The sequence below is a fragment of the Taudactylus pleione genome, unplaced genomic scaffold (genome assembly GCF_031769625.1).
Source record: "Taudactylus pleione unplaced genomic scaffold, aTauple2 ptg000066l, whole genome shotgun sequence".
NCBI classification, from domain to species: Eukaryota; Metazoa; Chordata; class Amphibia; order Anura; family Myobatrachidae; genus Taudactylus; species Taudactylus pleione.
Window position 1 is genome coordinate 5,740,612 of NW_028284468.1, and position 25,644 is coordinate 5,766,255.

Sequence of the window (25,644 nt, forward strand, 5' to 3'; positions counted from 1 at the left end):
CTTAAAGGTGCCCCCAGTTGGCGATGGGCCGTCACCTGTTCCTCTTGCCAAGAGGCTGGCTGCTTAAAGCCTGAGGCGCTATGTGCTTGGGATGTCCGAAAAGTTACTGGTGATAGACCGCACCTCTGCACTGTGCAAGGCTGCCATCAGAAATTGTGGGGCCCAGGACTGACAAAACAGGCAGGGCCCCCCTCCCCCAGGTTTCTGCAACTCCAGCCCCGCAGTGTCTCTCCAGTACCAGCCAGTCCCCCCTCTGTCTCTGCCAGCCTACCCACCTAATGTACCTGCAAGCCAGAACCCCTTTGTCTCTCCCAGCCAGACCCCCCCTAATGTCTCTACCAGCCTGCCTCCCCCTTATGTCTCTGCCAGCCAGCCCATAACATAACACTTACCTTCTCTTCTGGCTGTTATGCACGCTCCAGGCTCACACGCCAAGGGCCGCGGCTCCTCTTCTCCCTTTCTGCGGCATGACAAGCACTCCAGCCCGGCTCTTCACATTTTTTTTTATTAAGTTTACTTTATTGCACAGCGGTGGCCACGGGCAGCGGCAGTACAAGGCAGCAGGCCCCCTGCACTGCAATTGCACAGGGGTACTAGTTGCTGGCTGGTGAGTGAATGATAGGTACGGGAGGGAGAGTGGGTGGTAGAAACGGGAGGGCGGGCGGGCATTAGGAATGGGCGGGCCCCCCTTCTCTATCTGAATGTCCGGGCCCGGTACTAGAGTCCCGGCTGTCCCCCCATGATAGTGGCCCTGGCATCGGTTCCAGTCAATACCTGTTATCACCGGTTCCAGCTGATACCTGTCTTCATCGGTTTTAATCCAATTGTATCCAAATCCGGTCCCAATCCGGCTCCAGTCTATATTCAAAGTCAAACTCCATTCCGGCTCCAGTGTACTCTCCAAGTCAGGTCCAGTCCGGCTCCTATGGCTACTACAGCTCTGTCTCATGCAATCCAAATCCTCAGTCCTGACAGTAAGTTCAGGCCTAATGTACCCAGAAGAGAATCACGGTACCAAGGCTCTTCAGGCTTTGGTTTCACAACTGACAAAATAAGAGTCAGAACAGCTTCAAGTTACACAGTTCCAGCAAGATCTGACTAGTCGGCTAGATGACATCCAAACTACGTTTGCACTCTATCATCAACTATCTAGTCCTACTAAAGGAATTTTTCCTGAGAGCGCAAATCACCCTCTTAATAGTTCTCGTACTCCTCAGTTCTCTATTACCGTTAAACTTGAACAACAAACTACTTTCCATCGACTGTTGGAACAGTTACAAGGCCTTCTCACCAAAATTTTCCAGATTATTCCCGAGTTCCTTGGTGATCCCAGGCGGCATCTCCAGTGCCTCAGCCCCAGCAGGGGTCCTCAGTGCCAAGTTCCCATATGGAATTCATAGTGCTATGCAGCCACTTCCAGAAAGTGCCAGCGACATATCGACCAGCATGGTTCAGATCCTAGATGAGCCAGCTGAACACCTGGATTCTGCCTGTTCCGGTTCTATCCGAATTCTGCTTCCTTCAGTTCCAACTGATTCACGTTTCTCTGGACTCAATCCGGCTCACCTGTCTATCCAAAGGCTCCTCTGGTTCCAGCTGGTTAAAGAAAATCTGATTCCAATTCAGTTCAGTCTCCTTCAGTTCCAACTGATTCAAGTTCCTCTGGACTCCATCCGGTTCCACCCGTCTGTCCAAGAGCTCCTCCGGTTCCAGCTAGTTCGAGGAAATCTGATTCCAATTTGATTCAGTCTCTTTCAGTCCCAACTGATTCAGGTCCCTACAGACTCAATCCGGTTCCAACTGGTCCAAGGAACTCCTATTCCAATTGGGTTCAGTCCCATTTGATTCCTACTAATTCAAGTGTCTCCTTACCAAACCCAGTTCCATCCGTTGCCCGAATAACCTAGGAATGGCATCTGAGTATTTAACTTTAGGAGAAACATCTAATCTGCTAAACCCAGAGGGGGTCTCCAGAGGCTTATCCCCAGGAGGGGTCTTCAGTACCACAGATTCGGATACCAACTCCTGTCAGTCATCGCCTGAGAATATCACCCTGTTGGATGACAGTACCATTTTTTCAACTCTTTGGATTCTACCCAGTCAATCAAGAATTCTAGTATGGTTCAGGTCAAAGAAAGGCCATCTGAACATCAAGGTTCTACCCGTTCTGGTTCCAGCCAGATTCCGTTTCCTTCAGTTCCAACTGGTTCAAGGGTTCCTAGACTCAATCTGGCTCCACCAGTCTGTTGTCAGTGGGGAGCTTCCTGCTCGATCAGAGCAGGAAGCTCCCTGGGGCTTGCGCTTGCCGAGACCCAACCTTAGGGTCTCGTCGCAAGCCTCGATGGTCGCGATGGTCTTGACCATAGTGACCATCACCCTGGTCGGTCACTAAGCTGTGGGTGGTAACCTACAGCTTAGCTAGCGACCAGGAGGCCGCACTAAAAAAAAGAAGCGGCCGCCCTCATACAGAGAGAGCGATCGCTTCTTGCGAACGCCTCTGAATGAGGGCCAATATCCTTTTGACAGATAACACCAACATGGAGTTGTTGACTTTATGTCCCAATATTTCATTGAGATTGTACTCATAAAAGTGATTAATTTTTTATTTTATTTATTTAAGCCGGATGTGCATTTGAATTACCCAGTGCAGTGTGAAAGGGTCTACACCCAAAACCCCACAAACGTGAAAAACACACACATAGAAAGGTGTGGTGAATTGACAAAAAAATGTGCAAAAATAAATAAATCACTAAGCCCAAGCCTTTCAACAGGGAATACAAAAAAACTATCCTTTCCCAGGCCATAAGGCTAGGGCAAAGGAAAAATTGTGCTACCTGAAAAAAAGAAGTGGACAGTGCCATATTCAGTGCCAGGGTCCTGATATGTCCCGTTTTTCAACTCGTATAGGATCGATCAAAAACGGATGTTTTTTTTCACTTGAAAAATCGTGAATTTACCAAGTTCCCGGTTTTGATAGGGTCATTTTGATTGATGGTGTATTTGGTCGATTCTGTCCATTTTGAAGTCCCGATTTCATCGCCCGATGTTTCTCTCCCGAACAAGCAGGCTGCACATATCAGTGAAATATGTGCAGACTGCTTGTTTATTTTTTTATATTTTAAGGGTTAATTTTAAGAAAAAAATTGACGTGGGGTCCCCCCCCCCAAAAGCATAACCAGCCCCGGACTTGTCAGCCAGGCCTGGTTCCAAAAATTGTGGCAAACAAAATGAGTAGGGTTCCACCGTAATTTAGGAACTAGCACCAGGCTGAAGGGCCAGTCCTGGTTTTAAATATAGGGGGAAAAAAATGCGTATGGGTCCCCCTATATGTAAAACCAGCACCAGAGTCAAAACGACTGGGGTGTAATGCCACAGCCCAGAGACCCTATTACTGGGTCTCAAGGGCCAAAGCATTCTCACCCCATGTCAGTCAGGCCAAGCCGGGGATCTCAGGGGAGTTGGGGACCCCCGTAAAAATGGGTCTGAAGCCCAGGGCTCTTCGCTGCACCCCTGGAGCGGTGGGTACAGGAGTAATAAAGTGAAGAATAGTAGAAGACTATTGTATTTTACAATGAGACTACAGGTGCCAGCATGCCTGCCCTTTGGCACTTGTGGAACTACAAGTGCCAGCTGGCATTCGGAACCCATACCCCCACTGTAAAATAAATAGTTAAATAAAGACATAACACACACCGTGACTAGTAAAGATTCTATTACACACATATTTCAATCACACATACTTGTACCAGCCAGTCGGTCCACTTGTCCGAGTAGAATACGTGAGGAATGATCTGCAACAAAGATCGTATACTCACCTGATCCTCGCACTGGTCTCCGGAGGATCCCGGGGGTCTTGGCAAAAAAAAAAATGCTTCCACGATACCAAACGGACTAGTATTGGTATGTGTCTTGTCACACATACCAATACTTTGCGAATGCCAGCTGCCAGGACGTCACGGGGTTTCCCACGTCCCCCAGTCAATCAGAGGCCACTTCACATCTAGTGGCCCCTCATTGGCTGGGGTACACGTGGCTTCCAGCCAATGATAGACCGCTAGATGTGAAGCGTCCTCTGATTGGCTGGCGGGACGTGGGAAACCCCGTGACGTTCCGCCAGCTGGCATTTGCGTAGTATTGGTATGTGTGACAAGACACATACCAATATTAGTCCATTTGGTTTCGGAGAAGCATGTTATTTTTTTGCCAAGACCACATCGGGATCCTACGGAGACCAGTGCGAGGATCCGGTGAGTATATGATCTTTGTTGCAGGTCATTCCTCACGGATTCTACTCGGACAAATGGACCGACCGGCTGGTACAGATAAGTACGTGTGATTGATGTATGTGTGTAATAAATCTTTACAAGTCACGGGATGTGTGTTATGTCTTTATTTAACTATTTATTTTACAGTGGGGGTACGGGTGCCGGACGCCTGCTGGTACTTGTAGTTCCACAAGTGCCAAAGGGCAGGCATGCTGGCACTTGTAGTTCCACTGCAAAATACAATAGTTTTCTACTATTCTTCACTTTATTACCCCTGTACCCACCGCTCCAGGGGTGCGGGGAACAGCCCCTATCTTCAGAGCAATGTGTATGTTGGATGGCAACTCGCAGCTCTGGAGGCGGTGCATTTAAAACTTCTATTGAGTCCCCGATTTGAGTAAAATGGCTGACTTTAGCAAAATGAATAATGGTAAATTCCTGATTTAGGCAGAAATAAGTGAAAAGCACTTCCGAATTGAGCCGATGGTGATATCATTTCTATTGTTCAAAATGGCCGAATTTGCAGCATTAAACCACCGGATTTCAACCCCAAAAGATGAAGAAATCACCTGACTTTAATGATAGTAAATTCCCGATTTGCAAAAAAGTTATATTTCAACCCGAGAATGCAAATTGGGACCAACACGATTCTTAGTAAATCTACCCCTAAGGGTGTATTTACTTTATCACACGTGGCTTCTTCATGTAGACTTTTTTTTTTTAATTTATGTTATTGGCATAATTCACAATTAAATAATGAAAAAGTTATTGACATAATTAAATAATTGTAAAGAGGGTGCACTTTAATTTTTACATGACACTGTTGGGCTGGTGCTGAGTCTGAATGCAATAACCTCCAAGTCCACATATGTAAAATGTATTCACTAAATACCACAATTGCATGCATATGTAAAAATTTAAAAACGCTTGCAGTTCTGCACCAGTAGCCTATGCGACTGATTTACACCTGTGTTTTAAAACACTTGATAGTGAAATATGTTATTAGGTTGGAATAATAAAAAAAACAGCAGGTTGAACTCTCTTGTGTTTAAAAATAGGAGCACAAAATCATATAATATATCCAACAGCGATAAAAAAAACCATCTATCTGCTGCAGAGTACAACATGCAGTCACCAATCAGAGGCAGTTACCTAGTGCTAGCAACAGTCATAGGAGTGTATCTGCACCAGCACTCAGGTAGCTACAGATTTTATTGCTTTGACAGGCTTGTATGGGTCTCTGTGCGAGGCCTACATTGAAACTCCAGTCACAAGGAGGCAAGAAGTGTCAGCTCCAAGTAAATCTTCATACATACTTGTGTGTCTAGTCTATTTTCAGGGCATGCACAGTGCCAGTTTGTATTTAGAGGCACAATCAGAATTTGTCCAACCCCTTATAAGCCCTGTGCATATATATGTGTGTGTAGTTGGTTTCCCAAACACGGTCCTCAAGTCATCCTAACAGTCCAGATTATAAGGAAACAGGGATTTTTTTTAGACTTACCTCAAGGACCCATATTAGATCAAAGACTTTCAAGAGGAAGATCAGGAGGGGGAAGAAACACCTGCAATCGAGACAAGTGGGATACACAAGATACTCCCAAATATCAGAGGAGAACACAGAGAAGGAGATACGGTCTTTAGAGAAGAGTGATAATAGACTTAAGATTGTCAACCTGATCACAAGAAATTTGAATAACACACACATTGAAGTGTTAAGTAGAGGATTAACATTCTTCCCTAAAAACCATTTAGAACATTTCAAATGGGAGAAGGATCTCCATTTGTTTTATATGGAAGAAAACTCCTTCTTACTAAATTTACTCTACCAATCCGTCTATTACTAGTGGTCATCCACAACCAGGAACCATTTGTATCAATAGATATGAGGACAGTAGCATTAGCCCTCATCCTCCTGAACAATTTTCCCCTGAGGAGATGGAAGCCATTTCCGTACTACAAGACTTAGTTGATGAAGAAAGTATACCACCACCCCTATCCAGACCCTATCCAGACTATCTGCAAAAAGAAAGGGAGCTAGTGTATGCCCTGTGGTGGGAACCTTTTTTAGACCTTGTATCTCGGGATCTGGATGAGCTGTGGCATGATGGTAACAAGCATAAGAAATCTGACAGTAACATGAAAATAAGAGAGATTAAAGCCCTTAAAGATATTCAATCATGGGATAACACTATAGTGAAACCCTCTGACAAGGGGGGCAATGTCGTGTTCTGGTCTAAAGATCAGTGTATAGCAGAGACAATGAAAAGTTCTTACCTGCTATAGATATCTAATGTTCAATCCACTAGAGGAATATAAAAATATGATATTAATGGATCAGCTCATCAACAGGGCATCATTACTAAATATGAATGTAAATTTTTGGAAGTGGAGGACCCGGTGATCCCCACTTTCTACATGTTACCACAAATCCACATAATAAAAGGTTACCACAGGGACGTCCCGGAATAAAGAGCCTAACAGAAGAGGCTAGCAAATTCCTGGACACTCATCTCAGGAAATTTGTAATAAATTTGTCCTTATACACACAAGACTATATGGATATGTTACACAAACTGGATGAAATTCCTATTGATTAAGGGTTCTACTTATTAAATAACATTTTTAATCACTCAACACCAGTATTCAACACAATAAAGGCATACATTCTGTTAGGTTCGTTCTGTAAAAAAAATGTTAACTGACCTTGGCCATTTTTAGGTAGATTTGCTCACTTTTGTACTAACTAAAAAAAAAATGTCTCCAACAAAAAGTTCTTTCTACAAGTCAAAGGCACAGCTATGGGGGTGGCTTGTGCCCAAACTTATGCGAACATCTAGTTAGGGTGGTGGGAGGAGACCATTGTATTTAGTGAGGATAATGAAGAATATACACAATATATTCTGATTTGGATGAGTGAGATATATTGATGATCTTTTCATACTATGGAATGGCCCTTATCACATATTTGCTGAATTAATCAGCCTTTTAAATACTAATGACTTGAATTTCAAGTTAACTTGTGAAATGAGTGAATCTAAGGTCACATTTCTAGACTTGAAAGTACAGAAAATGGAGGATAGTTGAATACATGTATAGAAAGCACACTGCAACTAATAGTGTTCTACATAGTATGAGTGCTTATTTCCCTCCGGTTTTGAGGAGACATCCAAAAGGGGAATTTTTACATCTGAAAAGAAATTGCTCCGAGCCTTCACAATTTGAGATCAAAGTAGAGGAATTTACTGATTAATTAAAAGAGGATACATTAAGAGGGCAATTAAAAAAATCACAATATGAAGTCAATCATAAGGACAGGAAGTCCATTTTGTATACTAATAAAATTGAAACCAACAAGTCTGAAAATGTTAGATCCATTGAGGACTTTTGCACCAAATGGAAGGACATTCAAAGCATAACATAAACACTGGCCTGTACTCACACTAGACCAAGATCTTGCTAAGGCCATTGGAACAAGGGTCTCAATCAGCTGCAGGTGTTCGGCTAATCTAAGAGACAAATTGGTTCGTAGCCATTTTGAGAATACTAACAAGAAAAAACCAATAGCACCAGTTTCTCCTTTTGGAGGAGTGTTTCCACCCAATCCATCCTGAACAAACTGCTGTCCAAAAGACTCTGTAATATTGTTTTTTTGCCCACAGCACTTAAAGCTAATAAGAGCTTCCTGCTCTCCAAAGTCATATGTATGCTTGGGTCAAAACTTCCCAGAATCGCCACTCTGGATTGAAAGAAACAAAACTTACGAGTTTGGCCTCTGCATATCTTCAGATAAGATGCCTAAAATATTGGATAATGGGACATGCCCAGAGGCAGTGATCGGTGTCCACCTTCTCTTGATGACATCTAGGGCAGCGATGACTATCGGATGTTCCCATATGAAACCGCCTAAGTGGTGATAAGTATGTATTATAATATATGTTCAGAAAAAACTCCATATACATACTGGCCAGTAATGTTTTACTAGAAAATAGAAGGGCACTTTCCAAATTAGGTATCGTTAAAGAAGAGAAATGGGTCAGCCACTTGGACATACCTCCAGTAATCTTGGAATGACCCAACATGTCCCTTAAAAAGTATAATGAACTGATATGGCCTTGTAATTTGGTGCTGGTTGCAACAGAAGCCTTTCCAATGAGCTGTCCCAATCCCTCTCTAAGTAATGCCCAAGAACATGGGAGATGCAGAAGCTGGTTTGTAGGAATGCCAAGGGATAGGGACTAATCACGGCATGTAATGAAGATAGTTCTGTATAAGTTAAAGGCGCCTGTCATCAATAGACACTAGAGAGCTAATACCATTAATGCCAGCCAATCTCCACATTGTGAAGGGGTGAGCAGCCATACTGTCCACAAAGTTGGGATTGTGAATTAGAAGGAGCTGCCGGGAGTGGTAATTATTTCGACCAGCCTTATTACATAGGATGTGCCAAATTTTCCTGACTGTCCATAAAAGTGGATTTGTTTTTAAAGAGTCTGTTATCCCCTGACCATTTTGGTGTAGGAAGCAAATTAAGTCCACATCACCTAAGACGCCATGTTCCAAAGAAGTATTTGTATATGTGGAGTTTCTATGAAGCCAGTCACGTAGGTGTCTTAGAAGGGCAGCATGATTATGGGTAACAACATCTGGAAAATTTATGCCCCCATTTCAATTAGGCTGACACAATTTTCGCAAGGCTATGCATGCACAACCTCCCTTCCAAATACATTTACGGAAAAGGGTAGTATATCAGCTTTAGTCAAAATAACCGTAAGTGATTGAAGCGGATATAATAGACGAGCAATTGCTACCATCTTGAGCAATTAGCTCTTCCTAGATATGATAATGGAAGACGGTCCCATCTCTTGAAATTATTAGAGAGAGTGTGAATGGCTTGTCCCACATTCAATCATCTAGCCTCCTTGCGCGCTAAACAGCAATTCTAGTTGCGCCATGCTGTGGCGTGACTCGGTAGCACGAGTGTATTTTGTGCGACTTTTACCTTCAAATGTGTCTTATTTGCACAGCGATGCGAATAGTTAGAACAAGCAGCTTCTGATTAAAATAATATGCGGCATGCCTATTTTCTGTGTGCAACTGCGGGTGTATCTGCATGCGAAATGCTACGTTACAGTGCCAGCGGCTGTAACTTTGTAACGTAGCGTTTCGCATGCAGATACACCGGCACTCGCACACAGAACATAGGCATGCTGCATATAATTTTAATCAGCAGAAGCTGCTTGTGCTAATTATTTCCATCGCTGTGTGAATAAGACGCATTTGACAGTAAAAAATCGCACGAAAAGATGCTCGGTGCTACCGAATGACACGGAGCTCCCGCGTTATGTGTAGCACGACTTGTAGCGCACGGAGGATAGATGTATGTGGACACATCTGTATATGGCGAGGTAGGATTTTCACCAAGTATTGTATATTTGCATTGACCTATTGAAAGGGAAGTTGAGGTGCCCAATAGAGGCATGTATTTCTTCTAAAGAGCAACATAGCTGTAGATTTATCCATATTTACACTGAACCCCGAGATGGAACAAAATAGGGCTATCTTATCAAGTATTAAGGAAAGTAATTGCTCAGGATTGGCCACATAAAGAAAAATATCATCAGCAAACGCTGACAGCTTTATCTCTCTGCATCCAATTTTTATACCCTGAAAGCATGTCCAATTTTTAAGTATTCTTAACAGAGGATCTAAGGCTAAATTGAACAAGAGAGGAGATAGAGGACAGCCCTGTCTGGTGCCTCTCTCCAGTGTAAATCAGGTTCCTATGATACCATTAATTAATAGAGATGTAGATGGGCTATGATAAAAGTAACATATCAGATCAATGAATCCTGTCTCAAAGCCCTGTCTCGCTAACACCGTAAAGAGGTGTGGCTACAGCACCTTATCAAATAACTTATGGGCATCTAGGCTCAGAAGCATATTCCGGTTATTAGGAGAGTTATGAGGTGCTACCACCATTATGGCCTTAACTGCATGACGACCTTGTACAAAACCTAGAAGTTGTTCTGTTAAAATTGAAGAGATGGTTTGGAGCCGCATTGCCATAATTTTAGATAATAATTGAAAGTCTACTTTAGTAGGCTGATGGGCATATAATAGAGGAAAGTAGACTAGGGTCTTTATCTGTGTGCGAGTGCCGGTGTATCTCCATGCGAAACGCTATGTTACAAAGTTACAGCTGCTGGCACTGTAACGTAGCATTTCACATGCAGATACACCGGCAGTTGCACACAGAAAATAGGCATTTGTTATAAGGGTCATATAGGCTTCATTAAAAGATGGGTAGGGGGATTTATTCTCATATCACTTTGTATAACTCCAACAATGATGGAGCAAAATGGGGTTGCAGCATATAATAATGCTTTCCAGAAAGACCGTCAGGCCCCGGAGATTTACCATGGGAAAGACGTGATATTACCATGTTAATATCATCTAAGGCAGTGGTCTTCAACCTGTAGCTCGCGATCTTAATTTTGGTAGCTCACCCTACTGCGGTACTACCGAGTAAACTAGGAGGAAGTGACCTCCAGTGCGTGCTCCCCCATGGTGTCGATGCCATGGATGGAGCCACAAGGAAGCACATCAGGTGATTTCTGCAGCCTCTACAGCAATCACCTGACGTGCTTCCCAGTGGTTCCACCCAAGGTGTCTACACTATGGCGGAGGGAGTAACTCCCACCCAGCCCTATGGGAAAATCACACAGCAACTCTGCCTATACAGTATCTTTTGCTCCTCTGTTGCATGTACCTCCTTGCAGCTGGTAATTAACAGTGAAATGTGCCTGTACATTTTTTTTTTCTAATTTTCATTAAATAACCTTCAATTGTTCGGTTATTAGCCAGATTTTTTTCTATCATTTTAGTAGCTCTTCAGAAGGATTCATTTTACTAAAGTAGCTCACACCTCAATTAAGGTTGGCGACCACTGATCTAAGGTGATAGAGTCTGCTAGTGCGTCCCTTTGTTCGGTGGTGAGCTGAGGCAATGTGGCTTCATAAAACAGAGTTTCCTGGACTATTGGACCTATGGGAGAAAAACAAAATACAGTCTCGAAGTATGTCTGAAATTCGGTGGCAATATCTCGGGATTTAGTTAAAAGCGCCCCAGTGGATGGGTGTTTCAAGGTGACTATTACATGTTGCTTCCTGGGTGGTTTAGACATAACAGCTAGAAGTTTACCGGCCTTGTTACCGGTAATATTTGTTTTTGGTATAATCAAGGGAGCGCTTTGCTTGTATTGCTAGAAAAGTTTCAAGCAGCTGCCGTGCCTGCTTGTAAGCGGTCAGCGTTTCCTCTCTGCTCCTCACTATTGCTGAAGTATGGAGATGCACCCAGCAATTAGACTGTGTTTACTTGAGTGCTTTCACAAATTATAGAATACATGATATTTTACACGTGGCTCCTCCTACAGGTTATCATAAGATGGTGGAAAATCTCCCTCAGAAGTGAATTTCGTAACATGAAACCTGGGGAGCTGAAAGAATCTCACGTGGACTTTTTGGATGACTCCTCAATGCAAGGTAATGGATGTGACAAACATACGAGGGCGGTTCAATAAGTATAGTAACAAGACCTCTCACGTGTATAATGTTCTCTATTTCATTCTAAGTTCCTGCCAGGCCAGAGCAGGTAGACCACTGCTTCCCCTCACAGCCATTAGACTGCGCCTCATATCAATCATACTGTTCCAAAATCAGTTGTAAGATGGCAGGGCTGGCGGAACCATGATCAAACATTGAGGTCTGTAGTGTGATCAGATTTCTGCGTCACATCAGCAGCTGAAATTCATGGCCAACCTGTTGAGGTGTAACGTGATAACTGTCATGTCACGGAAACAGGTTTGGGTTTGGTGCACTGCTTTTGATAACAGCGAGACAAAATGTTCCAGATGAGCAGTGATCCGGCCGGCCAAGCATGTCCACCACAGATGACAATTTGTGCCACATTGAAGGTCTGATTCAGGAGGACAGACGCATTCAAGTTAGTGATATTGCTGACAACTGAACATCTCAGTGGGTACTGTCCACAATATTTTTCACGAGCAACTGGAGTACAGGAAAAAGTGTTCACGCTGGGTACCGAAGCAGCTCACAGAAGTTCACAACACAGATAGAATGGTATTGTCTCTCGTGCATTTGACAGCGTGTTGTTACAGGCGATGAAACATGTGTACATCATGTGACACCGGAGATGAATCAAGCATCCATGACATTGAAACACGCATCGTCCCCACCTTCAAAGAAATTCAAAACAACTCCATCAACAAAGAAGGTCATGGCGACTGTGTTTTTGAACCACAAGGGCGTGGTTCACGTTGATTTCCTCACCAAGGGAGATACTGTGAATGCTGTCTGCTACAGTAACACATTGAGCCACTTGCAGAGGGCGATTTGTCAAAATCAACCTGGGTTGCTGCGAACAGGCGTGGTATTGCTGCACTATAATGCCAGGTCACACTCAGCCAACTACACAAGAGTTGTTACGTCACTACCATTGGGAGGTACAGGACCATCCCCCTTACAGCCTTGACCTGGCACCAAGTGATTTCAATGAATTTGGACCATTGCAGAAGCACTTGGGTGAAAGGCGATTCGCAACCGGTGGTGAAGTACAGCAAGCCGTCATGTCCTGGCTTAGACAAGTATGTGGAAAAATACTCTGTAGCAAGGACCATACTATTGATTATACATATATGTACGATTTGAGTATATTTATGCAATGAGAGGTCTTGTTACCTTATTTATTGAACCAACCTCATAGCATAGCAAGTGACATAGCCGGGGGTTGGCGTATACTTCTGCAGGATCCTGACAATAATTGTGGCAGGTTTATAAGATAGTGGTCTGGATATTATTACCTTATTAATTAAAACATTTAGCATACTTGTTGTGCAAGTATTTCTTACTTGGCAATCAGTTAAATATTTCATCAGGTTTTGTTCACATGTTCAACCAGAAAGTGTAACATGTTCCTGTGCCTTTCATTACGTTTCAGTGTGTATAGAAGAGGCAGCACCAACTTCCTTTAACTGAATTAGTGTTAGAATGCACTCCCTATCCTTCCTCCCATACACGGCCCTGCCCTTATTGCTGTAACAAGGAACCTAAACACTCCATATCAAAAGCACTCTGTCTGCCTGTGCTCCCATCAGTTGGTGCAGTCTTAGAAAATATATTTTCTCAAAAACATTGCCAAAATACCTCCTTTCCTCTGTTGGAAATATAACACAAGCCCCCACTATAACACTATTAACTTGTGACCGATAGTCAGAATGGCTTCTTTATCAGTAACCATTCTTTATTAGTGTAATTATAATAATTTGCATCCTATAAATCCATTTTAAATCAATATCTACACTTTATTGACACTACTTTTTTTTCTATAATAAAAATATAGACTTTGAGCAGCAATCCCATGGACAAAAGTGTGTGTGTGTGTGTGTGTGTGTGTGTGTGTGTGTGTGTGTGTGTGTGTGTGTGTGTGTGTGTTGTGTGTGTGTGTGTGTTTTAAATGTAGCTGATTGGCAGATGTTAAGAAGAATTTGTTTTTCAAATTGCTAGTAATATTTTGATAACTACAACAGCAGCCACAGTCACATGACACATGATATAGGGAGCAGAGAGGCTTTGCAACACTCTTCTGTTCTACGAGCCTGATTCAGAGCCGGACGCAATTAGCGCTCGCTCGTCCAGAAAATAGGGGTGGCTATTCAAATGAACCATTCGCTCTTTGCGGTCTGTTCACGCCTCTAGGTCTGAACGAGCGAACAAAACTTGCGGTCGTTTTTTGGAAAAATACGCCTCCTGGCCGCTCGCATCCTACATCATGTCCGCTATTTATTAGATTAATCGAGTACATCGACCAGCGTATGAACTGCTCGCTATTCTTGTGGTTGGTTTTTGCTACCACAATCTTGCGAGCAGTTCTGGCTATAAAATAACCCAGTGACGTGGTCAATGACGCTCCTGTATTAATTATGCACACCCTTAAAACGCCCGTTTTGACCTTTAAGCACACCTGCGTTCGGATCTCCACTCCCCGTTTTCAAGCACCTTCCCCTGTTACCACCCACATACGCCTCCTCCTGTCACTCAAAATAGCAGGCATTCGCTGTTTAGCGAACAAACGAATTTCGGCCGCACTGACTTAACTGGCTAATATTTTCCAACCCCTCAGAAATTGTCGTGTTTTTTTTTATGATAGAATTAGGTCAAGAAGATCTATGATAAACTTATCCAACACGATATTATTGTCATTATTATTATTATTTTAAACACAGTACACTATAAAAATAGCAATTTTTATTTTATATAGTAGTGATGGCGATCAATGGCTGTGCCATCGATGGTCGACTGTTTTGAACCATCATTAGAAAACCATTGATGGTGCAGCCATTGATGTTTGGGTTTTGCGCATGTGCATAGCGCGACCATCATTTGCACCACCATCGGGTGCTGCCACTGATGGGGCGGCATCAGTGCTTGCCATCAGGCACATGCCATCGATGGTTGATGACTGATCTAAAGATGGCCATCATCCATCAAAAGTTACCAATCATCGATGGTTAACGGTTGACGGTTTTGCCATTGATGGCAGAGATCCAATGGTTCTCTGCCATCAATGGATGAGTGGGAACCGATAGTTTTTCTTTCTTGACAGGACAGCTTAGACTCGACCCCCCCTTCATTGCCCACTAAACACTGCCCCAATTTTTTTGTCTGATCACTGTGCGGATCCGAAAGTGCAGAGGGTCCGGCAGGTTCCTCTGAGGCTGGTGGCTACAGGAAGATTCTCTTCCAACAGCCGCATAAAGTTGATCTCAGTCCTGCATTCAGCTGGTGGTTTCTAGGGCGCCCAAACCATGGACTTTTAGCACAATTCTGCTTGCCACCCCAGGAGGCTGCGAGCAGAAATTTGTGCATCTGCTGCATTCACACCCAAACAGAGCAACAATTGAATTTCTCCGTTGGGCAACCACTAATTAGCGTGCTGCATAAAACAATTGAATTCCCCCCAATATATTCACAGCGCCAACAGAGGAAATTTATAATAATATTGTATATCTTTTTTAAGGTATCTTAGTGCTACCTTTGTTTTCCTCTGCGGCTGCAGTGGAAGGGTGCACTGATATTCTTATCTAATTTTTTTATTACCTCATGTCTTATTAGCTTCTGAAAAATTGTTTGACTATTTATTAGTTTTTCCCACGTCAAGGCTATTTCCGTATTTCATCCACACTCATTACCTGCTCTCATTCAAGGTTATAGGACTTTTTTGGACTGCAGTCACTCTGTGGAATGCCCTCTCTCACACAACAAGACTTTCTTCTAGTCTCCAAACTTTCATTTCCTGAAAACTTACTCTTCAGGCAAGGGTATCAAATTTGCGATTCACCCACATTAGTCCATAATCTGTTCTACCCCACTAGCTCCCCTACAGTCCACACGTAACATATTACATTCTGAATATTGGAAGCAAAAGACAGTTTATAGTCATGGATGACACCTAGGCAGCGAACTTGAGGGGTAAGGTTTATTTTCATGTTGTCAACAGAAATAGACATGTCAGATTGGGCTTCTTTGGGCTAGTTGGAATATTTTTAACTCTGTTTTTGAAAGATTGAGTTTGAGGTGGCGAGATGACATCCAGACTGAAATTCATTAAATGTGAGCCAACACGGATCGCAAGAGATCTGGAGAGGATATTAAATTTGGGTATCATCTGCATACACATGATACTGAAAAAGCTGATTAGTTTTCCAAGAGAGGTGGAGTAGAGAAAGTAGAGGATCTAGGACTGAGCCTTGCGGTACTCTGAGAGAAGCAAACACTGAAAGGGCGACTTCGTAAGTAGGATGAGAACCAGGATAGCATTGTGTCCTGAATACCTAGGGATTGTAGCATTTTGTATGAGAAGAGAGTGGTCATCCATATCAAATGCAGCATAGAGATCTAGGAAAGTGAGTATTGTCCTTTAGACTTAGCAGTGATCAAATCACAGACCTCTTTAACCAGTGCACTGGAATGTTGGGAGTCAAAGCTGGACTGAGGTGAGTCCAATAAGTTGTGTAAGTCAAGAAAGTGTGTGAGGTGGGGTGTAGGCAAGTCTCTGAAGTATCCTGAGATGGGACGATAATTTGAAAGAAAATTTGGAATAGGTGTAATCACTGCATGCTTGAATAATAATGGAAAGATAGCAGTGGAGAGAAAGAGAGATTACAGATTTTACTTGAGGTTGGGATGAGCACAGGAGAGTGCGATCAACTAATTTTTGATGGTATAGGTTCAAGAGGAGATAGTAGAGAAGGAAGATAACAACAGAGCAGATACTTCAAATCCATTTGTGGGATCAAATGAAGAGAAGGTGCAGGAAAGGGATTGAGCAGGTAACGGGCTGAGATAGAGCATACCATTTCATGTCTGATCTTGTCCTTGAAATAGGAATCAAGATCTTGAGCACTGATAGTAGCCGGTGAGTTTAAATGTATTAAAAAAGCACTTGGAGTTACAAACTTGAGGAGAGATGAGAGATTGGAAATATGTTTGTTTGATAGTGTCCAGAACCCTTCAATAGGTGTTGTAGATTCTCTTATATGTGAGAAAGGCATTAGCAGTAGGAGATTTACACCACTGACATTCTACTTTACGTGAGAGTTTTTGTAGGTGTCTTTTTACTTTTGAATGCCATGGTTGATGATATGTGGGGTGTGTCACGACCAGGATTTTGCGGCGTGGAGGTTGCTGTCCTTGCCGGTGGGGGCGCTGTGGCGCGGTCCTTCCAGTGAGGGAGCTGGCGCATGGAGACTGGCATTGTGTGTGTGTGTGAGGGGCCTGCCAGTGCTGGGCCATCCTGCCAAGGGTAAATCTAGCAGTGTCTCAGCATCACAGGTACATGGGAGCGGCCATCTTGCCTCAAGTCATGTGACATAGTGCGCCTATCCTGATGCGTCAGGTGATCTCTCTAGCCACTCACGCTCTGCTGCTGGGTACTTAAGGGAGTTTGGAGCTACCTGTAGTGGCCAGTGCAACCGTGTGTTTCAGAATCAGCTATGAGAGAATTCCTGCCCTCCTGACCTTAGTCTCGTGCTCCGATGCTTGCCCTAACTCGTTGTTGGTCCCTGGCTCCCTGCAAACCTGCACCATGCTACCCTGCTTTGCTTCCTGCTGTGGATCAAGTCCTGCTTCTTCTACCTACCCACTCCTCCCTGAACCTGAAGTTCCCAAACCTACCCATTTATTCCGGAACCTGTTGGTCCCAATTACCTAGTCCAGGCTGCACCTGCGTTTTTAGCAACTATTACAGCATTTCCGGATTACCCTGCGCAGTCAACTCTCAGCATTTTTGGATTCTCCTTCATTTTTGGATTACCCTGTTTAGCCATCATCTCAGCATTACCTGATTCCCCTTCTGCTACTATTACAGCATTTCTGGATTACCCTGTTTAGCCATCGTCTCAGCATTACCTGATTTCCCTTTCAGCTATTATCACAGTATTCCCGGATTCCCTACCCTGCTATTACCACTGATTTTCTGGACGTTTCCTTCAGCTCCACAGTTACCTCAGTAATCAAGACTTTATTTTAGTTCTGTCACTGATCTGGACATTCATTCATTGCATCACTATTGTTCCTTCGGTCACAGATGTTAATCAGTATTATTCTTGTGCTTGTCTACTAGTATTTACATTAAACAATCCACCTTTCAGTTTAAATCTGTTCCGGTGTCTGCTCCTGTTTAAACCCTGGGTCCACGACAAACACAGATCCTAACAAGGTGTGAGGGGTAGCTGGAGCCACCTCATCAAGGTCTATTTCTAAATACAAGATCAAGACAGTAGCCATCTACTGTAAAAGCGTAAAAGAGTCAGTTCAATGGGAGAGGCTGAGAGTAGTTTAGAGACACAAAGAGAATGTTTACTAGAAATAGAATGTTTTAATGACCCATTATGATGGTGTGGATATCAGAGGCAGGGGCGGATTGGCCATAGGACTGACTGGGAATATTCCTGGTGGGTTGAAGCACCTGTGGGGCCACCTGTACGGCCAGGTGAACTTTTTTTTTTTTTACATGTGGCCCCAGCCCCGCCCCCACTTGGCGCCTGTCATAGCAAGGAGAGCTCCCCGCGAGACAATGCTCCTCATTTAGCGTGCGCCACCTAACTAAGTTCAGGGGATCCGCTGCTGCCGTGGCTGCAAAGAGCGCACAGTGAAGCAGCCAGTGACAAACAGAACATTGCAAGTCAGCCCGGAGGCACTTTACTCCACCGGTGCTGGATTACTTCAGCCAGGTATCAGGGAGGAGATCAGGGGGCAGGGGCGGGCTATGCTAGGGGGTCAGGGCAGCATGTGCCCCATGAGCCACACACATTTTGAACACTTTTGAGCAGCGATGTGGTCAGTATCCTGGCCAATGGGATGCCGGTGCTTAGAATACCGGCAACGTAATCCTGAAACCTGTCAGATTCCTGGAGCCGCCTTCCCAAAGGACAGTAGCAGGGATAGGCGGAGGGTAAGAGTTAGAGTTAGGCACAAAGGGGAAAGGGTTAGGTTCATGGTGCGGGGAGAGGGAGGTTAGATTTAGGCACTAGGGGGAGGTTAGGTTTAGGCACAAGGGAGGGAGTGGGTGGGAGAGGGGGAGGGTTAGGATACCTGCCGTCAGGTGTCGGTATCCTAACCCTGTGGGGATGCCAGCGTCAGGATTTTGACCGCTGGGATCACGAGCTCTGGCATCCCGTACCCAACCCTATTTGGCAGTATATAATCATCCCATTAGTGATGCTTAATGTAAGTGGGGAGCGAATTCTGGACCTCTAGAATTAGATTTTTTTATTCAGTCAGCAGCACTGCTTATTGGAATGGAGGCAGAACAGAGATGTGTTGACTGGGCACAGCAGCAGCGCACATCAGTGCCCCATAGCTATTGTTATAGTCTTACTGCCTTCTGCACTTTGCTCCACAGTTGCCACTGTGTTAAAAAAAATTGCATTAACACAGTACAGATAATTAACATAATGAATAGACCCCTAAGTGAGAGAAGGTGCGATTGGGTTTAATTAGAGATAGATGATGTAAACATATTGATTATAGAGGAAAGATACAATTATTTGACAAAGAGTATCTTCAGGAACAGATTAGCTATTGTAGCTTAATGAGAGTCTGATACAACTGGATAGAGATGGAGAAGGCTTGTTGTTACCTAGACACATAGAAGTTGACGGCAGATAAGAACCACTTAGCCCAGGGGTCTTCAACCTTGGCCCTCCAGCTGCTGTAGAACTATACATCCCAGCATGCATTGCCACCTTTTTGATAAAACAGCATGCTAAAACTATGGCAGTGCATGCTGGGATGTGTAGTTCCACAGCAGCTGGAGGGCCAAGGTTGAAGACCCCTGACTTAGCCCATCTAGTCTGTCCTTTTTTGTGTGTAAGTAATTCAGGTTATGAGTGACTACCCACAATAGTAGGTCAGTGGGGTTAGGCTAGGTACACACCTAAATGACCGGCAATCGTGCCGATGTTCAGGGAGATTTGCCTTCACCCTGGACATCCCATGATTGCCGGTACACATTTAAAAGATTTAATGAACGACGGAACAATCACTGCGATATCGTGTGATTTGGCTGTGCGCATGGCCAATCACACTATATAGCATGTGACCGCAGGATCGCTCAACTTGGGCATACACACTGCATGATATGCCCGATTTGTCATTCTGATTTGGCCAAATCAGCCAAATCGTGCCGGTATTGTCCTGGCGTGTATGCACCCTTAGTTATAGGACAAGTGTTTACAGTGGTCAAAGTGGAATTTTTGAAGTAGGGGTATGGAAATATTAGGGGTGCTTTACTTAGGCAGGTGCTTTACTTCCTCAGGCTGATATTTCTATACCTCCACTTCCTCCCCTCACAGCACACCTCCCCTCAGCTCACAGCACAGCTCCCAGCTCCCAGCACACTTCCCAGCTCAACTTCCAGCTCCCAACTCACCTCTCCTAGCTCACAGCTCCTTCCGTCTCACCTCCCAGCACACACCACGCCGCGCTCTGCTGGCCGGCGCCGCTCCCTTCCCCTCACTCCTCGGTGGCATATTGAAAGTAGCACCGGCTGCAAGCCAATGACGGCTTGTGGAACCCGCAGCCAATAAGGTGGCCGCCCCTGATTGATTCGCGGCCCGGCGCCAAATTCAATATGCTGCCGATTGGCGCTGGTTGGCTTGCGGCCGGAGCCAAGTTATACAGGCAGCCACTTGTTGACCAGTGCTGGGACAGTGACAGTTCCAGTGCCAGGTGCCGAAGTGAAGTGTCCTGGCACTGGCACACCTCGAGTACTGGGTGAACATATATGAAATAGGGTTGTGGGTGGATTTGTAAGCAAAAGAAATGACAGCACCGAGTAACATGATGATATTTAGATATGTTAAGCAAAAGATTTACTACAAATGAGACAGTTTTGGGATTGGCAGGGCAGTTAGAAGGAGGATGTACAGTAGTTGATACAGAGTTTGTGTCGGAAGTTTCATGGCATCTTATTTAAGGAAGGGATGTAATATGGTGATATTGTGTAAGGAGAAGCAGCATGATGTGGCGTGTCGGTATACTCGTACAGTGTGCTTGTCAACAATGAGAATGTCGACAAGCATTATAAGAAACCCTCGGAATGTTGACAAGCCTTATGTATCCTGGTGTGTCTGGTTAAAGGGAAGGGCAGAATAAAAGATGATGTTTAATTTCCTCACCTTCTTAGTCATCCTCTATGTATAATTTGTTTGTTTCGTATAATTATTTTTATACTTGTCGTCTTGCACTCCACTATTTTATTCCATTTTATAAATAAAAATGGTAATGAGAAAGTAAACTTGGTGAATGGGTGAAAGAAAGTTAGAGATAATGCAATGAGGAAAGTGGTTCAAAATTGAATGTGTTTAAAGGGAGATCATTTAGTTTGGACGGGGGCAATTGAGGTAAGTAGATCAGGGGCAGAAAACACATTGGGGAGACAGAAAAGATAGCAAGGTGCAAACTCCAGGGCTAATGAGTGTGAGGAGGGGTAATGGGCAAGTGGGGCAGAAAGAAGCCTGCATGGGACACCATAAAGGGTGGGGGGGGCTACATGGGTGCATAGTGTGGGGAGTGGTAAAGCAAGCAAAATGTTGGGGGAAGTGATACAGGGGAATTGTGTAGGAGGGAGGGCAACTGCATGGAGAAGGAGGGCATTGGGGCTGTCGTGCAGAAGGGAGGGGACTGAGTGGGAGGAAGAGGGCATAAACATTTACACAGGGTAGAAGTGTATTGGTGCAAGCAGAAAATAAGAAATGAAAGGGATGAGTGATGGGGAAAGCTAAAATTGTAGAGCTGCAAAGATGAGTGAGAGAATTTAACAAGTTAAAAAACGGTAAAATGTCAAGAAATGAACAACTTGGAATATTGAGGTAACAGTGTGAATAAGAACATGTGTAAACATGTAGTGTGAATAAGAATATGTGTAAGCAGAGATGTGTGTAAGCATGGGGCTGACAAGGGAAATGGAGAGAGCAAGTAGCACAGGGTGAGTGGTGAAAATGAGTAACGAGGGTGTGAGGGTAAGCAAAGGGAGGATAGCCTGAGAGGAGAGAGATTCACATGAAAGAGAGATGGAAGGATCAGGGAGATGAGAGGGAAAGAAGATGAGAGGAGAAAAGGAAAAGAGAGAGAGAAGGGCGGGTAATATAGAAGAAGGGAAGAGAGAGGAATGGGTAGACAGGAGGGTAAGAGTGAATAGAAGGAATTGGAGGTAGGAAAGGGAAAGTCTGTGTCAGGAGTCGGGCTGCCCATTCTCCACGGAGGGTTTGGACAGCCGCGCTTTGCCTAACCAGGTCCTGGTGCACTGTGCGCCGTGCCCGCCTTCCCTGGAGCCGTGAGTGGCATCCGCAGCACGGGACTCTCTGGCTCAGTTGGAGAGATCAGTGCTCAGCCCCGCTATTTGCTGCTGGCTCCTGTTTCACTTACCTGCACTTGTCCTCACTGCTTGGTGCTTCTCCGGTCCATGGGCGCAGCCATCTTGGTCTGGTCACCTGATCCTGCACCTGCCAATCCTCTTGGGGTCAGCTGAGTGTATTGTCCAACCAGCAACAGGCACTAGGTATATAAATCCTTCCTGGACCCTCAGTCAGTGTCTGTGCGACGTCTTCTAAAGGTTTTCCTTTTGGCTCCTGCCGGATCCAGTTCCTGACCTAGTAAACTTAGCTGTCTATTTACTGAACCCTGTTCAGTATTCCTAAACCAGCTTCCAAGTCATCGTATTACCGAGTCTCTGGCATAATTTACAGAACAAGGTTCCCAGCGTATATCTAGTGGAATACTCCCAGGACTGCTACTACGGATCCTTGCTGTTCTCGTCTGAGTATAATTCAATACCAGGACTGGTACTCCACCTTTATCACTACATCCAATATCTGCAATCATCATGAGTGTCTCGTGTTGAGTTCCAGCTTCTATACAGCCTACCTTTGCCTATTGTCCCTATAACCAGCTCTCCTAGCATTGTGCTGTCCTATGAGGAAAACATATCTCAGACCTCCTCAGTTTGTGCTGCCGGTATCACAGTTAGCAAAACCTGTTCCATATCGGGAGGCCAATTTCCCTAGAGACGTGACTGTCTGAAGAACATAGACACCCACTTGTTGCATAGCCAGTGGTATTGTATTGGGTTTGTAATTGTTTAGGCTTCCACTATGTTTATACAATGTATAACAAGTTGGCAAGCTGTTGACTGTACTGTGCATTATGGGATCTAAAACTATTCTGGGTGATATCAATGTGTGAAATGAATGAAACTAGAACCCAGAAATTAAATTTGGTAATAAGCCTCAATCTTATTACCCTGCACTTGTGAATTAGCGCTATGTTGTGGACAGGGCCGCCAAAAGCCGCGCTGGGCCCTGGTGACAGGGGCGTGGCCTAATCGCGGGAGGTGTGGCCACGCCCCCTTAAGGAAAAATCACAGGAAAAAAACACACCCAAAAACATTTTAGCCGGCATTGGGACGGGGGGAGCTGTGAGCCCCTCAGCCTGGCGCACAGCCAATGGGGGGTGCGATCAGCAGGGGGGGGGCAATCAGCCCCTGGTTGTGGATATCCTGAACTGTTGCTGCATCTACTACAGTATATTAATAAAATGGATAAATCCCTTTGTAGCACATATAAAATGTATGAATGGTCTGCATAGGGTGATTTGTGTTACGTACAGTATGTATGTGCACTCAACTTTGTCATTCTAGACTTCTGTATACCATCCCTGCTATGTACTGTCGCTCAGCTTCTACACGTGTAGTGATGTACTAATTTCACCTATTCTGTTGGTTCCGCCTACAGTTGATTGGGTGCCGCTCACATGAGGCCACTGCTATCAATTTTTTCGCAGGGCCACGTTTAGTTCCCAAACCGCCCCTGATCAGAGGATAAAAAGTGAGGGATCCAGGTACAAAAATGTTCAAGAGATGTTGGTGTAGTACAGGGGGAATATAGATCCAGGCATCATGTAGAGAGAATGGGTTTAAAATCCTGAGTCTTTGAATATGTCCATAAATTAAAAGTGTAATACCTTAAATTGTAAGTGTGTATTAGTAGATACTGCATAGAAATAAGTAAGTACAAGTCCTATCATACCTTATCACACCCAGCCTGGGGCAAAACATTGGGCCTGATTCAGACCCGCTCGCAAGCTGGTCGATGGCCGAGCAGTGCGCACGCGTGAGCCCCGGAGTTCCGGGGCTCGCTACAAACGGGGCGGCTGACGATGTTGATCGACAGCTCGCCCCGTTTTGTAGGCGGGTCGGGGGGGTGGCTTGCCAAACGGAGGCGTTCCCGAAGGAACGTCTGCCATTTGGGGGCGGCCCTACTGACATCACGAGTTATGTCAGTAGTGAGCTTCCGGCTCTATTAGGGCTTGCGGCAGACGAGACCCTACTACAAGGGTCTCGTCGCAAGCCCGATGGTCGGAAACAAAACAAAAACACCCTTCAGACCTGCGAGCTGCCTCCGGCAGCGAGCGGGTCTGAATCAGGACCATTGTGCTTCTACAACAGCTGGAGAATCACAGACAGCCAATGTATGATATAATGGGTATGAAGTGTCCACATATTTAACTAATTGTTTAATAAGTGCTTCTTGGTAATTGGTTTCAAATTTGTAACTTCTAGTACAAAGTGTCTCATGTTCAGGAGAAATTACTTCTAGAAGCCATATGAGCCCAGCCATTACCCAATGGGTATACAGAACTTGACATAAGCAACTTCAGAGGCAGTAATATCATACAGACTGACTCTTTCACCCTTATTAGGCCTCATCTGTGAAATCCTTTCTACTGACTTGCAAAGTATAATTGGGAATAATTTAACTCTTCCTTGTTTTAATTTGTTAGCAGGGGTTATCATACAACGAAAGCACATCTACAGATCAGGAGACTCTCTTTCCAGGGCCATGTCACCACTTTCTTACCTCTCAGGTACCTGTCCAGGCTAGCACTGAGGTCCGCTTGTACTGTGCATCACTCCCGGATAGCACAGTGATCCGCTCACGCTGCACAATGCTCCCGGTTGCTACTGAAGCCTGTCTGCTGCTCCTGCCTCGTCCGGTCGGTGTCCTGTCACTGAGCATGGAGATGGCTCTCCTTGCTCACAGCGTGTCTTCCCAGCATGATGGCACACAGGCTGCACACCAGAGTTCCCCTCTAAACCACAGTATGGGCGCAGCCATGTTGTCACCTGACGCTCTTCTCTTCCTACACTCATAGCGCTGCTCCCAGACCAGCTGATCGCAGCATCCAATCCTTGGGGATCCGCCCCTATAAATTCCATTTCCTGACTGGCCTCTGTTGCCAGTACAACGTCGCTTCTTGCTGAAGTTACATCTCTGTGCCGAGCTCCCAGGTACTCTGTATCTGTACGGTCCCAGGACCTGATTCAGCATGGATCGCTATTGCAACAACGTACGCAGATTGGTTGATGGTGCATATGTAGTGCATGTGCGTGAGTTAGTATTGCGATCGCTTTGCTATCACTCAAGCAAAATGAAAGCCATCGCAGAGTGAGTGACAGGCTGTGAGTGTTTGGTTGTGGTGTCGGGGAAGTGGTCAGAGAAACGCAGGCATGCCTGTCTGGTGTGCATAAATTAGCCACTGAGATGGCATACGCAGCTTGTGTACTCACTGCGTTCAACAAGACCAGGTCAGACCTGCTGTAATTCTGCGTGAGGGGCCGATGTTACTCGGAGTTCACGATGTATACGCGGGACTGCAAGGTATTATAGATGTGAGATAGCGTAGTGAGCATCTCTCTGCTGGCTGTGCGATGGCTTTGCGATTGCATTCATTAGCATATT

General features: G+C 44.8%; 1 protein-coding gene across 1 annotated transcript in view; it reads left to right on the forward strand.

Moving 5' to 3' along the window:
• FBXO36 (F-box protein 36) overlaps nt 1-25,644 on the forward strand; it is an 84,490-nt gene that overhangs the window by 9,677 nt on the left and 49,169 nt on the right. The window contains exon 2 of the mRNA XM_088466589.1: nt 11,701-11,809. Within this exon, the coding sequence (XP_088322715.1) occupies nt 11,701-11,809 (109 nt within the window). The remainder of the gene's footprint in view (nt 1-11,700; nt 11,810-25,644) is intronic.